This window comes from Passer domesticus, chromosome 15 (genome assembly GCF_036417665.1).
Source record: "Passer domesticus isolate bPasDom1 chromosome 15, bPasDom1.hap1, whole genome shotgun sequence".
Taxonomy (NCBI): domain Eukaryota; kingdom Metazoa; phylum Chordata; class Aves; order Passeriformes; family Passeridae; genus Passer; species Passer domesticus.
The window spans coordinates 4,953,593-4,969,707 of record NC_087488.1 but is presented as its reverse complement, the minus strand read 5'-3'; the positions used below and the strand labels follow the sequence as shown (position 1 = coordinate 4,969,707).

The 16,115-nt window shown below is 36.6% G+C and overlaps 1 protein-coding gene across 50 annotated transcripts in view; it reads right to left on the bottom strand.

The window, feature by feature from the left end:
• The window catches only part of RBFOX1 (RNA binding fox-1 homolog 1), a 1,139,646-nt gene that overhangs the window by 24,411 nt on the left and 1,099,120 nt on the right, over positions 1 to 16,115 (bottom strand). For 48 of the 50 annotated variants that reach the window (XM_064390362.1, XM_064390361.1, XM_064390359.1 and 45 more), the window contains 2 exons: positions 15,153 to 15,192; positions 6,756 to 6,820 (listed from right to left, as the gene is read on the bottom strand). In XM_064390362.1, the coding sequence (XP_064246432.1) occupies positions 6,756 to 6,820; positions 15,153 to 15,192 (105 nt within the window). The remainder of the gene's footprint in view (positions 1 to 6,755; positions 6,821 to 15,152; positions 15,193 to 16,115) is intronic. The other 2 variants (XM_064390364.1, XM_064390366.1) reach the window with 1 other exon arrangement.

The following is a 16,115-nucleotide window of genomic DNA, read 5'->3' as shown; positions in this document are numbered from 1 at the left end:
GTGACCCAATGGACTGTAACAGTTTTGGTCTGCTGGATCAGGAATCAATGTTTTAGTAACTCCCCAACTCCGTATTTATTCAGTCTGCTGAGTACAACACTGAAAAATTTTAAAGTCACACTTTCTTCCAATATCCTCTAAGAGCAAAGAAGGTTTTATGAGCTAGTAATGAGATAATTCCTACTTTAAAAATGTTAACCAGTCCTTTCCTCTTCCTCTTTTTAGAGAAAAGGAATGAAAATTCATCAAATTAATATATTCATAATCACAGCTATTTACTATGAGCTTTTACATTACAATAAGGAACTCCCAAGTTAAAAGTCAAGTTACATAACCAGACAGGCTGGAGAGATAAAACAAGAGAGGATACTGAAACTGAGATGTAAATGTCAGAATAGGTGCACTGATTTTTTTTTTTTTTTTTTGAATATGATGAGCATTTAACAGCTCTCCCTCTCTCCCTATGTTCAAGAAGAACCTGGCAGCAAAAGTTCTGAGCACCTTAAGCTTTGAGCACATCAGGAAGCCAGGTATGGAAATCCGGGCTTTAGTCTACCTCTACCTTCTCTCCCAGTTTTTTCTTCATGATTTCCAGCATGGATGTCACAGCAGATTTCACAGAAATAGCCAAGCCCTTCCTTGTCTATGGGGATTGCTAAAATAGCCCTTGATACTGCAATGAGTGAGAATGGGGATTAAAGGTAAGAGAAATAGAAGCAGGGTATGAATGAAACCAGCTCTAACACGACAAAAGTTTCATAATTGGTGTTTGCCATATTTCTGGGCAGTAACACTAAGCTTTTTGACTACAGTATCCCCTCAGTTTTGAAGCAATGGAGGAGTTTTAGCAGGTCCCTGGATATTGCATGAATAGTCAAACTACACACAGGTGAATGAAGCCTTCAGAGTACCAGCAAACAGGTTAATTCCACCCAGAAGAGGAATGTACCAAAACACCAAAGCAGCTTCCTAGAACTGATATAAGATTATGTTTTTAGGAAATGTGATTGTTTGAAATTATTTCCTATGTTAATGTGACTCACTGAGTCTCCCCCAAAAATGTCATATCTGCAATATTTTAGAATGAACCATGCTTCAATTATTGGAAAGTACTCTATGCAACATCATTTCAGGAAATTCCTGTCAAAATGTGCTACATTAAAGTCCCTGCTCATGGAATTTCAAATGCTTTGATGTTGGTTTTTTCCCTATAGCATTTTCTTTATTCGTATTCACCCACTTTTCCTTTCTAAGTCTTCACTGAAAGGTTATACCATGAGTCATACACTCCAGTCATCCCCCAAACTCTGAATGAACTGGGATGAAAATGGATTATGAAATTTTAACATGACTCCAGTGATCCTCTAGTTTGCCAGAGATCACACAGGCACAGATTTCTAACAGGTACATGGCTAAACCCACTACCTCTCTGTAACAGCCAAGCCAATAATTTTATTCTTATGTGCAATAATAGGGAATAAAGAAGCTTTAGCTACCATACAGGATTGTCTGGGGGGAAAAAACCAAACAACCTAGACCAAAAAAACCATCACCACATCAAACCTAAGCAGAAGAAGTGTTAAATATATTCTCTCTTGCTGTTAGAAAAGCTAAGCACAAGCCAGTCAAGGTGCTAACTGAACCTTTTCATTGTCAGAATTTGAGTAGCCTACAATATGGGCTGTACAATTCCTCCTTATGGATCATCCCCCAAACCTTTCCATTTAAGATTCTACCAGGATAGCAAAATACACAAATATTGGAAGGTTCCAGCTGGAAGTTGAAAAGTTACCACTATATTCTAATTTTTTTCATCTTTCAACCTGATTCTTTAGAAACTAAAACTGTGTAGAGAAGCTCGTTATCCTTAATCTGAGAAGGTACAATCATGAAATGAATGAGGAACTAGATTTTAAAACATTTATGCTTCTGTGAAATTATTTAATGGAAAATTAAATTCTAGCTCAAGATGATATTATATTTTATATGCAATCAAAACCTTAATTTTTAGTATATATCTCTAGTAATCTTCAACAAGAGAAAATAATTTTAATAAAAATATAGTGGTTTTCATTGTTTAATCATAAAATAGAAGAAAATATAGTCCACAATATAATAAAACCCCCCCTCAGCTATAGAAGCTTACAATTTATATTTTGTGGTTTTTTACTCTTCATTCTAAATTTTCATTATTTAATGAGCATGTTTAATATTAAATCAAATCTGTACCTATTCTATTTTAGGATAACCTGAGCACAAATATCAAGTATTACTCTCAGCTACTTGCCCAAAGTGAACTGGAAAATATATTAAAGTATTCCTGTAGACACTACTGTTTTAAAAAAACTGAATGCTTCACAAAGACATATTAAAAATGTAAACTATCAGGATATCAGGATTTTATCAGGAGTAAGATTTAAGATCTGGAAGATATATAACTTCCATATGACAAAACCTTCTCTCTCAAATTTCATAAAACCCTAGGTATAACCACAGAACATGTAACACAAATTGATAGTGGGAAGAAAAAAAAAATAAAACATATATTTTTTACTACAAAGTGTTATATGCAAAATATTTTGGAATATGTCTTATTTTATTTAAAAATAAAAAGAAAAAAAAAGAGAAAAGATAAAAAGGAAAAAAAAAGGGTCAGCTTCCAGTGATGAGGGAATTAATCCAGACAACAAAGAGGTCAGTGGGAATGTCCCCACAGTCAGGAGTGAGGTTTAAATTCGGCGTTACAGACGGGGATGGTGCTCAGAGCAGCACCCTCTGTCCGTGTGAGCGTGTGTGTGTGCGATGGATGGGAATGTGTGTGTGTATATATGGATACAGCACCATCCATGTATAAACACACCTGGGCCCTGCAGGGGACAGCAAGCAGCACAGGCTGTGGCTCTGCCTCTCAGGCAGGGCTGCCTCCCTCCTGGCAGGGCTCTGCTCTCTCACTCCAGACACACTCGCATAAATATCGCTGCCAAGGTTCATGTGCGCGAAAGGAACATTTCTCTTACTCCGATCGAAGATGCAATAATCAAATCATAAAACACAAAACCAATAGCCAATCAATGTGAATAAGTCTGCCCATAGGCTTAATTCAAGCAAGCCATTCACTGAGCTATGTGATGGATCTGTCAAATCCAGTACAGCATTACAGACATACCAGCAACACCAAGTGAACATGCAATGACAAAATGACAATACGCCCCACTGCCATGCTCCGACTCCTTCTACCTCAGGAATACAAAACTGGATGACCTTGCTAGTTTCTCTTACTTCAGACTCGGACAGAAATCTAATAACTATTTTTTTTAAATATTCCATGAAAGATGAATAAGAACTGTACAAACATTTTATTGACATCTGATTTAGTGTCTTTTTCACATCCTTAAAATTATTTTATCCAAATATGCTCAGTTTAGAGAGTTTGCCAGGAAAGTTCAAGACTGATGAAGAATATATTTAGACCAATAGGTCCCCTTTTAGGACTTTTACTAATTAGAAAACTTATCAGAAGTATTTTAAATTTTGGCAAGTTAAACATAATTTTTTGATCCACTTCTGCAAAGACCTTCAAATCTGTACATGCAATTTAATATATGATATATCACACAATATAAAAATGGAATTCAGAATTTGTATCCAGTGATTGTAATACTTCATAAATAAAACAAAATGTACCTGTTTCTTTGTTGGTTTTGTTTTGTGATCCTATAAAATGACTGGGGAGATCTGCCAGGCCTACCCCTGTTGTGAAATTGGGTTTAGGAGTACGTGATCTGTCTTGACAAATACTTTGGGGTTTGCATTGATTGGTTTAATGGTATTTCCTTGCCACCTGATTCTCCCCTGTATATCTGTTCCTCGCCTATCTCCAGAACATTTCCAACTGTGACAAACAAGGATACCATTGCATTTCTTCAAATAGAGCCCTCTCACACTGATCATTATCAATCGACTTGGTCTATTGATTCTGCAGTCCCAAATCTTTCTGTTAACCTTTATTTTTAATTTACCAAAACATGTCTCCAACCTAAAGATTTCCTCTTTCCATCTCCTGAATTAAGAATCCTTTCAAATATGGAACATTGCAATTCATAATGGATATGAGTGGTAACAAAAAAAAAATAAAGCTTTCCTTATTTTTAAAATTAGTATGAAATATTGTTTCCATTATATATCACTGCTTCAGTGGTACTCAGTTTCTTTGGGCATCATTTTTTATACAAACAGTAAATGCAGTTCATGTGTAATTAAATTAAATAGGGTCTCATATGAAAACTAAATAAGTGTATAAGTAGGTATGGAATCTTCAGTCTTGTGAGAGGAGGGCAGATGATAATTACATTAAGAAGAGCAGATACAAGCAGTGGTACTGAAGTATACTTCAGCACCTTCAACATTAATAATTTCACAAAAGTAGCTAATTTAAATTAATTTAAAAATGAACAAAAGTTAATCAAATTAAACAAACTGTAGTTGTGAATAATCAGAGGTATCCATGTTTGCACATAGTTTCCCACATGCAAAGAAATGTTTGAGCAGATTGCAATTTGTTTTGTTCTCGATGCTAGTTTTGGGATTCTCTCATAAAGAAATTCAGTTATGAGATTTGTAATTAAGACAAGAAACTATATTCATTTGGGGGAAGCAGATTGAAGTTGAGGGTTAACCATATTTAAAAAGAAAAATAAACTAAAAAAAAAAGAAAATATATAAAATTCATTTAAGATATCTAAAATTATGCAAGCAAAGACAGGTTATTGCAATTCTAATTATACATAAAGTGTATGTGAAAATTAGACAATTTTTTCAAAAAAATAATTAAGGATTGTAACAACTGCATTACTACTGAAGCAACCTCCAGCTTTCTTTGCAGCATTTAAAAGCACTATCTTCCTAAACAAATCCTTTACCTTTTTGGCATCATAATTCTTTGTGATGTTGACTCTCTGCCCATAGCAGAACATGTGACCAACTGATATTTTACCTTTCAGCCTTTGATCTGATTTATGAGAAGGTAACATCAATTCATAATTAAAGCATTTAAAATTCAGCTTGATATTGTTCAGTTTCTCTGTGTAATGCATAGGTTTAATTAATAGAAATAAACAGCCTATAAAATGATCCAGGGACACCTGAGCGATAGCTGGCAAAACCTGCCTCACCACAGGAGGTTATTTAGAATTTTGTCCTTTTGGTTTTAGTAGGCTTTTAGAAGCAGGAGTTCTTTTGCACTACAGAAAAGCTCACATAAAAACCCTAGAGCTGCGACATGCTAACAAACCTTTGTGGAAATGAAATGAAACTACTGAGTAGCACTTCACCTGTGCAGGTTCCCCTGAGTAGAAATAGTACATTGCCAACAAAGTGCACACAGCACAGATCTAGTTGATATCACTGACCCAAAATCAATAAAAAGTAGCTTGCTTACCTGTCTGACACAGCATGCCTCAGCCATACATGCAAATTACTTTATTCACATAACTTTAAAAAATATATCTTCATTACCCAGAATAAGCACTTGAAAGGCAAATATGCATGCATAGCATTGTAACATTCATACCATGGGACTTGGTTCTAAAAATACAGAATCCATGAACAGCACTTCAATCTAAGAAATTGTGCACCAGAATTTCTTAATCTCTCGATTTCTTTAGGAAACAGAAGCATTTGTAACACTGTCTAATTTAGCATTTAAAGAAATTTTTCAATATTTACTTAAGGCTTAAGAAATTATTTCCATGATTCCAAGGGAAAATTTTCTTGTATCAGGTATTGAGAAGTGTGACCTTACTTCTCACTGTCATCATGAAACAAATTATTTGTGTGTCTCTGCCACCAAATGCACCCTCCCTTTACAAGGGAACACTCCTCAAAGACTTGAAAAATATTAAAGATAGAATAGATTTTAAGGGTGCAGTTTATGAGAAAAATTTAGGATAATCCTCCTCATTACAAAATAATGTCCACACACTGCAAAGACTTAATTTTATGCAATTTGATAAAACCCTGTTCCTACTGAAGTCAACAGCAATTTAGACATTGACTTCTAAGCGATTCCAACATCCATCTTTCAAGAAGACACACTAATATATGTTACATCACTCTTAGTTGATAAAAATTAAGTCTTTGAATGTGCAGATTTTAATAATCTTCCATTCCTGATATTGTTTCCACTGAATGTGGTTTAAATTGTGAGGATAAAAATAAAAAGCAAAAGAAATTTTTTTCTTTTTATTTTTTTTTTTCAAGTATTGAAAAAAACACAAATGCCTGGGAAGAAACAAATGGAAAAAAAAACTATTTTGCATTGGATAGTTCAAGCTTAGACACTGTTCATTCTCAATTTCCACTGACAAAAACAACGTCAATGAGAATTGAGGGCACTCAATAGGTTCAAGGTTCTAAATCAACTGAAACTGAAATAATACTCCTAAGACAAATAATGATCCTTAGTAGCAGATCATCATGAATCTGTACATTTATTTATCTGCATTGTACAAGGGTCACAGATGTTAACTGGATGATCTACAGCTTGGGAATGTGCACATCTCACGCCTGGTTCTCAATTAAGGCCTGAAGTCTCTCAATTTATGGCTATTCATGGATTATAATAAAACAGCCTGCTTTAGATATCACAATTATCTGCAGAGCAACAAGACAGTTATGAGACTCCAACAAGGCAAATTTATAGAATCAACTTCAACTTCCACTGGTCAAATATTTCTGAGCAGGAGAGGAGTTCTTACCTGTCACTGTAGGCAGCTGCAGTGGCAGTGGCAGGCTGGGCATACCGGTAGGCAGCATAACCACCCTGAAACACAAACTCACGCTCTAACTGCATTGCCATGGCACCTTCAATCACATTTTGCAACATTTGACAACAATTGAAAGAGTACAGTCATGCTGCAGTTCAGTTCAATGCATAGGAAATACTGCAGTGAAATGGTAAGGGAAATATTTTGGTGAATCGTTAAAATGGAGCACCACAAACTTTTTAAGATTTGTCCCAGAGATCAGGAGAAAGCAATGAAATCCACTGATCAGTGCAAACTTTTTTACTAGACTGGATTATTACTGGATGCTTCTCCAAGTTTTCAAGCAGCAATTTTTTGTATGAACAAAGTGTATGTATATTCACAAAGCAGTGCTAAACTTAAAAGCCAAATTCAGCTAATAATCAATTCTTTTTTGTACAAAATATGATTTATCATGCCTGGTTGATTAAACCTATGAATTTGTGCACTCAATTAACACTTAATGTTACATAGGTTTCCAATTTATACATAAAATTATAATGAAGAAGCAAAATTCTCTTCCATGAATTAACATTCAGTTGTATGTAACAGTAATTCCAGCTGTTCAATTAAGCAAACAGGACAAACAAACACACATTGGAAAGGAATTGAGTGCAGTGATGCATTGATTATCAAACTGTGAAAACAGCAGAGCTTCCTGTTCAATGGACCACGGTGTTATATCAACCATTTCCAAATGATCTCAGCATGCCAATTAACAGCCCCGGCCCAGCCCCGCTGATAACACAAACACGATTTACGTCCCAATTAGAATTCTCCCCCCCAGCACCCTCTGGGGCAGGGGCTGCTGTGGTGCCTTCCCCACCCATCCCCTCCCTAACAAAGAGCTGAATAAGACACTATCAGCTCACTCAGCTTTGAATAAAATTCACTCTTTCGCTGAAGCATTTGCTTTAATGGATTGGTTCTTTTCTATTTTTTTTTTTTTTTTTGGAAGGCTGCATTCACCTTGATGATATTGTGCTGAAGCAGGAAGAATAGGCCACAATGTGCCAGCCTTTACTGTAACAGTAGAACATTTTTACTGCAGTAACTTTTGTGGGCTTTCTAGTTTGATTTTGCAAATAAAAAATCGCTCTTTTCAGAAAAGCAATCTGAACTATTTTTACAAGCTATTTCCCTTTCTACCACTTTGCTTGGCAGAATGGCTTTCACCCCTAACACATGCAAAACCTTTGTGGGTTTGAAAATTTGAAGCAGGTTGGGTTTGGAAATCAATCGTTCAGCTGACAATGTCACATCACCCTAAGAATAAACACAAATTTTACATACACTGACAGCTCATTAGAAACTCCAGGCTTTGAACTGTCAGCTTATTTGAAGATTATTCTTTCTGATTTTTTTTTCAATTGCTCACACAGACAACAGGACATGTCCCTCCCTGCTCCTGGCCAGCTCCCTGCCAGCAGCAATTGTGACACACAAGCCCCGGGATCAGGCAGAAATGAGCATCTCCTAAACCCCCACGTGCTCTCCTGTGCTCTGTGCACACACAGAGGCAGTGAGACAAAACACCTTCTCATTTCAGATAATTTCATTTTTACAACCCAGCAGAAGGCTATCACTGTCAAAAATGTACAACAGGCACACACTGCTGCAGGTATGTACATACAGGCCTTTGGACAGCAAATAATGTCACCAGGTACAAACTGAGCCTGAGAGGAGAGAAATTCAAACTGCACACCTGGGCTGGCCTCTGTCAAAGTGAGACAGGTGAGAGATGTTACAAATTTATCTCTTCTCCCCTCCTGGTTTTTGAGGGCTAAATATTGGAATGGTCTGCCCAGGGAGGTGGTGGAGTCACCATCCCTGGATGTGTTTGAAAAAAGCCTGGAAGTGGCACTTGGCGCCAGATTTAGTTGGGGTGTTAGGGCATGGTTTGGACTTGATCTTGAAGGTCTCTTCCAACCTGGTGATTCTGTAAAATATTACACCTTCCTCTCCCCCACTTATTTTTTCCTCTTCTTTTCCCTGACTGTTGAAAGATACTGAAATTGCTTCCACGATCCAGTCCTGGCAGTGTGTGACAGATCTGAAGTCTGACATAGTTCGGTTCACTGGGGTGTCCAACTCCTTTGCCTGGCCTGCTGTCCACTCCCAAAACCCCTGATTAAAAAGAGAGAGCCACTCAAGTGAATCCAGCTCTACACACACCAACTCCTACCACAGCATGGAATTGAGAAAAGGCCACCATGAGCAGCTCTGAATAGGAGAAAAATGAGACAGGCTGTTCCTACAGCAGCTGCTCTGAAATCTGGTGGGCTCTGTGAGGACTGGTTTTCTTTCCTTCATTTGACTATCACCAAAAATTGGTCAGTGTGTGATCAGAGACCCTTCCTTGCTCGTAAACACAAGAGCTACATTCCTTTTATGCTTACATTTTGATTTGCTTTCAAAGAATTTCTGCTGAACAACTAAGCTCTACTCTGAACTTTATTAAGATGTTTTGGATTCAGCAATCAGTATGACATTTATGAGAGCCCTGGCAAGAATGAGTATAAAGCAAGACAAATAAAAAGAGATTGAAGGCATTGAATTTGCCTGCATTCTCTGGAGAACTAAAAAAACAGGATGTATGTGGGTATCAGGGAAAACCTAATTCCCTACCATCCCATGTCATGAATTCATAATTTTAAAATAAACTATCATAAATTACACATTAAAATATGCTTAAGCAAATTATTTTTATGGGTCTTGTGTTCTGCAGTTTTGGTGTTGAACCATTTTCTCATTGTTTTACTTTAATTACCTCAGGTGATTTTTGGTTACTGCAGGAAGACAGTACTTGGAGATACACTTTACACTGGAAATTGGGGTGGGATTCCAGTTCAAACCCCTGAACTCGACTTCTGTAACAAGATCTATTTCACAATTCTTCTCTAATTTTGAACTTGGCTGGTATTTTAGGTGAAGAATAAACCAGTAATCTTCACTACATCTCTTGAGTAACATTATATAATTATCCTCATGCCTTAGACTATATTGCAAAATAAAATACTCAGAACAAAATTATGCAATAATTACATTTTTTAATTAACAATTTTCGGTTCCTAAGTATTAGAAATGTTTTATGAATTCTTTTTTTTCTCTTACATTTATATTCAGGCAGAAAGTACCTGACTTTGGATTATTATTTTGAAAACAATAAATTCAGATACTATAATGAAGAAGTGTTTACTGCCTTATCTGTGCCCTTATATTTGCTACTTGCAGACCAATGATAAAACAGTGCTACAGCAGCTTAAGTACTTTTAAAAATTAACAATAGTATCATATCTGTGACTTTGTGACTGAATCTGGAAAATAAAATGCAGCTGGTGCACTATTTTGGCCATTTTCACACACAGAATCCATTTTCTCACGTATTTATTGGAGTATCAGTATGATTTGACATGAGCCTACATCCAGCATGGTGAGGTTTTATCCACAAGTGGCTGTAGTACCTGTGGTAACTTAGTGCCACACACAGGCTCCTGCAACACTGCTCTACAAAGAAACAGAAATTGAACTTGAATGAGGAAGGAAGGATGGAAAGAAGGATGTAAGGAAGGAATTTAGGCAAATTCTCCAGAGCAATTAATTAGAATTTCCCTCTCAATGCTTTATACATCTCTGGCTCAGGCAAACAGAAAAAGATCAGTGGGATCTGTCAGAGATCAGTTCGTGATTTTTATAGGGAAATCTTAATCAATTTTAGAAAGAAATCACATACATTTTGAGTAAGATATGATAAAATGTAAATGAACAGAAAACTTAATACAATGGAATTTTTAAATCAAGTGTGTATATCTGCAGTAAGGCTAATTTCCACAAAAACTTACCCAGATAGAATCTAGGGACTACAAAACCATGTATATGTGTGTGCACCTCCTCAAAAAGTAGCCGAATCACTTTTTTCTCATGATCTCAGATATAATGAAACACAAATGATGACTATTTTTTTCCTATTAGCTTCATATTTAGTATTTCATATGAATGTTGAGAATTAATTTTCCTCAATTTATACTTCCTATACTTCCTTTCACTCAAGGATCTCTCAGAGTATTGTGTGAACATAAATTAATCAAGGTTCCAAACCTTCTCTAGGATTGAGAATTAGACCTGCCTTATTAACTACAAATAGAAGAATGGTATTAAAATTTGCATGAATTAAACTCAGAGCTGCAGAATATAGAAAGTGTCAGTTCATTTTCCTCCACTCACATGCTACTGAGATTTAAACAGTGTTTGTTCCGCCCACTAAGTACAACTTTGACTGGGAGAATTAAAAATAAATAAACAATCCACCTCCAGTTTGTGCTGACTCAAATTGTGGACCTGACCTGTGCTCAAGGTTTGGGGTATTTCTATATATTTGTGTTCCCAGAGGTAGCTGCTGCCTCAGAAAAACTCTTGGTACAATATCCAGGCACCACCTGCACTAATCCCAGCCCAATACAATCACCAGCATAGCTCTGGTACCTTTGTGAATGTATTTTAACATCACAAATAAAGATGAGATCAAAGGACATTTCATCCCTATCTAGCCAAACTTTTAAAAAGGCATCATGGAGTGTTCCAGCACACAGAGCAGTGGAAAGAACAACCCACTGCTCCCTGGGGACCCTTTTCCCCTTGGCAAAGTAATTTCTCCTCTTGTTCTGTTTCTGTGAGTCACATGGAATGGAATGGCACACCCTTCCACTGGCAAACACAAAATATCCTTGCTCCTCAGAAGAAAACCTTCAGTGCTATCTGCAAATCCTTGTTTTTCACCTCAGAACAGTGCCTTTCAGGGGACCAGGTGGCTTCCAGGGACTTCCACCTGGGGTCAGGGCAATGCTGGTTGGATAATTACCTCTGCTTTTCCCTTGTGAAACAAAGAGATCCTCCATCCCCAACTGCATCCTGGCTTTGAGCTAAAGGTGATGGCAACAGCTGTTAGGAAATAGTCTCATTCCACACCCCTGACCATAAAAATCTGCCTTATTCTTGCCCAGCAAGTAAAAATAAAATTTAAAAAAAAAAGATAATAAAATTTAAAAAATAAAACCTATACATGTATATTTTGCCATGGATTCTCTCCAGCTGCAGTATCACAGGTGCAGAATCCTGGGAAGTTTAGAAAACCTTGCTGTGAGCAGTAGGACTGACTAATGGCCGTGGTTAAACCATGACCCAGGGCCTTCTGGAGCTGCTGGTGACAGGGTGTGGAAGGTTCTCATTTTCTGAGCCTTCCCACATTTTAGGTGTGGATTGATGACTGACATATTCTGAAAACACTCTTTATGACAATGGTAATGAAAAAAAAAGGAACAGATTTAAGATAAAGCAGAGCTATTATTCTAACTGCCTATTTCTGAGACTGTTACTATTTTTTGCTTCATTTTGTGGAGTGTATTTTCTTATTTTCACAGGTGTCAATCTTCATCTAAGAACTTCTATATTTGCTGGCAGGCAACTTTAATTCTCTTTTAATGACTTTTTCTCTTAGTGAATCAATACTTAATTTTAAAAGGTCTTCCTTACTTCCTAATAATCTCCTTTATTTTTCCTACTCAAAGGCACATTTACAAGGGAATTCAATAGCTCAGCTATTTCAGAAGGATTATTACATTCCATATAGAATTATATTAAATATAGAATATATTATATTACATCTAGAATCATAGCTGTTGATTTTTCACTTTAGACTGTACTTCCCACCTATTTTTTTATTCCTAATCTCTTCTATTCCACTGGTTAGTATTGAGCAGCTCTGGATATTTGCTCTTCGTGGTTCACCCTGCAGTTTTTACCCGACCAGCATCTTTTTGTGTCTCCCCTCCCTCCCTTCCCCTAAATCTGTGGTTTCTCTCACCAGAGGCTCTGTTGATCCCAAGTTCTGAAAAAAAAAAATAGCAGAGCCCATCAGCTGCTTCTCAGTGTGATCAGAGCAGGATGAAACCACTCTGATGTACCCATTAATGCATATTTTTGATCTGGCTTTTCACTATTGTGTGCCTCTTTTTTTTCAGTGGTATTTCTAAGTCTCCTTTCCCTCCAATCTACCACTAAACCCTACATTGTTTAAATGTTTTTTCTCCTTTTTTCACAGAGCATTTGTCATTTCACAAAGCTTCAGCTTTGCACTTAAAATGAAAAGCTGAGTGGAACTATGTCATAAACAATTGGGATTTAATAAATAACTTGGTCTGCTGCAAACTGCTGCACTAAGAACTAATACACTGTGAATTTTAAGGTTTCATTTGATTTATGCCGGTTCTTTCTATCTCTCTCTCTCTCTCCCTCCCCTGCAAATGCTTTATATGCAAGGCGGCACAAATGTGAAGAAAAATTATTTATAAAATAAAAAAGATTTGTATATTATAAAGAAACTAAATTTCCAGAAGAGAGTTTTAATTCTGTCATCTGCTATAAAGATAAACATTCTGTTGCATTAAGAGAACTAAGATATGCAATCAGATGTATGAAACTGCAACTGAGTGAAAACCAGTGTAGTTATTCCATTCCCTAATGCACACAACTATTGCAGACAACAAAACTGTGGCTATACTAGAAATTAGTAATTTATTCAATATCTTTCTCATTGAAACCCTCCATTTGGAAACAAAATATTAAGACCTGTGAGAGGGTGTGAGGCTACTTAATAATCTCAATCACCAAAATTTATTAATAAGCACCAATAATAATGTCAATCACTAATGAGGTATTCCTGGCTTTCAGCAGCAGTGGGTTCCAAACCTGCAAACTGCTCCAGTAACATTTAGTTCCCACCTATTCTCTCACCCCAAGCTCTCCTGAGAAGAATGGTTTGTAGCTCTGCATATATCTGGGCTGGTAAACTGAGCAAAACTGATGTCAAAGTCTTGATGGTTTGAAGGAACATGAAAACTGGAAACCACACTTGAAGAAATTCCACACTGCAACGTGTGTCCTGTACAGCTCAAAGTCTGGGCAGCAGCATGTTGGGTGAGATCAGAGCCACTTACTTGGCTTGAGCAAACCTTTAGCCAGGGGGTGATTCTTGTAAAAATATCTTACTGATAACATCACTGACTACATAAGTACATAGGGAAAGGACTTCAACCCTCACTGATTTATTTTAAATATGTTTTTAAGCTGCACAAATGAATTTTCAGATAAGAATCAGCCTTTGCACCTCCATCAGAAAAACAAAACCTACTTCATCCATAAATATAAATTGTCTTCCTTCTTTATATAAAACTTACTGACAAAAATCTGTTCCCTTGGGAATAGTTCTAGAAGATTGCTGATAATGAACACAAGGGATGTTTGCTAGCATTGCCTATTTAATTTTTAATATTGATACAAATTTCAACTCATCTGTCTCATTTTATCCCAAGTGAAACAGTACAAGTAGGTTACAGAAAGTTGTCTGGTGAAACAAAGATGATACCTGCAACTTAGAACCAGACTGCCTTATTAAAAGAAGAACAAAAGTAAATATTGCTTACTATCAGTGAAATATTTTATATCTACACATCAGGTATAAGAATTTTAGAAGAGTGAAATTTGACCTCAACCCCCTGAAACCTCTTGCACACTCAGACATATGGAGACTCTTTGCACACATTCAAGATAAAAAAGATGGCAAGAAAACACAATGTATGAAAACTAGAAAAAAATAGGAAAAAAAAGTAAAAATATTGTTCAAGATGTAATTGGTGAACAGTAGGTGCATGGATAATGGTGGATCCAGGACTATGAATCTTTCCTAACAAATTATCCACTTGTATTGTGAGCAGTCTCTACCCATCTCCTTTAAACTAAAATTAGTGGATTCTAGAAGTGCAATTTTTAGCAGTCAACTTAGATTACAGACAAATGTTGCCATATCTTAAACTTGCATGCCATTAAGCTCTACTATCACCATGGCACCTACATAGCCCTAGTGCTGGCTGGATTTGGGAAACCTGCATCTCTCCATGAAGTACCTTCATACTTCAAGTATTTATAATACTCAGCTTGCCTTGATTTTTTTTTTTTAAGAGCTTTTGGGGATTTGCAAAAGAATGTTTGTGCTTTGCTTTGTTTTTTCTTTGAACTTCAATTACGAAGGGAGACGCCCCTCCAGACACGCACACACATTTTTCACATCTTTTTGCATTCATTCAGCATTTGATTGAAGAGTTAATTCAGCTCCACTGAACAATGATAGATGTAATGAACAGAAAGGTCTTCCAATGTGAGAGATATTCTTCTCAATTCTTTCTGACAGGCAAGGGATGGTAAATAGACAAAACAGAGTCAAGCTAGGCAGCAAACTTGTAAAAAGAATGACTCTGGTAATGTACAAGGACAGCATGCACATCAATGAATACTTACATAAATGTCTGCACCATAAAATCCATCCTGGTATACAACACTGCAAGGATGCACACACAAAGAAAAACATCCATATTAGTGCATTTCCACATGCAAATGCCACCAACCCCTGCACAGCTGAGGTTAGTCTCTCACAAGAACAGAGGGGAGAGGGAAGGAAGGCACTCTTCACATTGGTTAAGGAGGTTGGTAGTAATTATCAGAAGTGAATCTGTACCAAATACATCATCTTATCGAGTAAGCCAAATGCTTAGTCAAAGGAAGGCAAAGCATAGAGGATTGGATAAGACTTTTGATAAAGTTTGGGGGCTTATTTTCTTCCCCTGTTTTTAGTTTTAAGAAGCCACATATTGACAGTGTTTCTTCTTTCCTATAAAAATTTTCAGTGGGCCACTCTTACATCCAGTTTCTTTGCAAAAATACCTTTGCAAAAACCTAACTCCTGATGCACTGCTTTCTCATCCTGCAAGTATGCTGACCTCTGAAATAAAGGGTAATTTCTCATCACAAAGATGGCAAACAAAACACAGCCTAAGTTGAAATGGTGAGAGGAGGTGGTGAAATAATTACACTGGTGGTGTTCTACCCACTGGGTCAAATCTCAATATTCAGTCTACACAGAAGTGAGAGCTACTGCATTGTTGGCTCAATGCACATTACCAATACTGACAACTGGTCTATTGAGAATTTCAGGGTGCTATTCTTTTGAAATAAAAAAAAAAAAAATTTAAAAAAAAAAAACACTTTTTTTTTTTTAAAAAAAAAGCCTACTTGAGCATTTTACAGCTTTGGCAAGCATGCCACTGGTTCTGAGCTCCCTTATTTTGGTTGGTTGGATGCATGACTTCTTCTCTCAAAAAAAAAAAAAAAGTGGCAACATTGCTGTTACCAGTTCACCCAGAGATGGTCTCATTTCAGCTAAGATCAATCACCAGTGTAAACAGTGGAAGATTCTAAACCCTC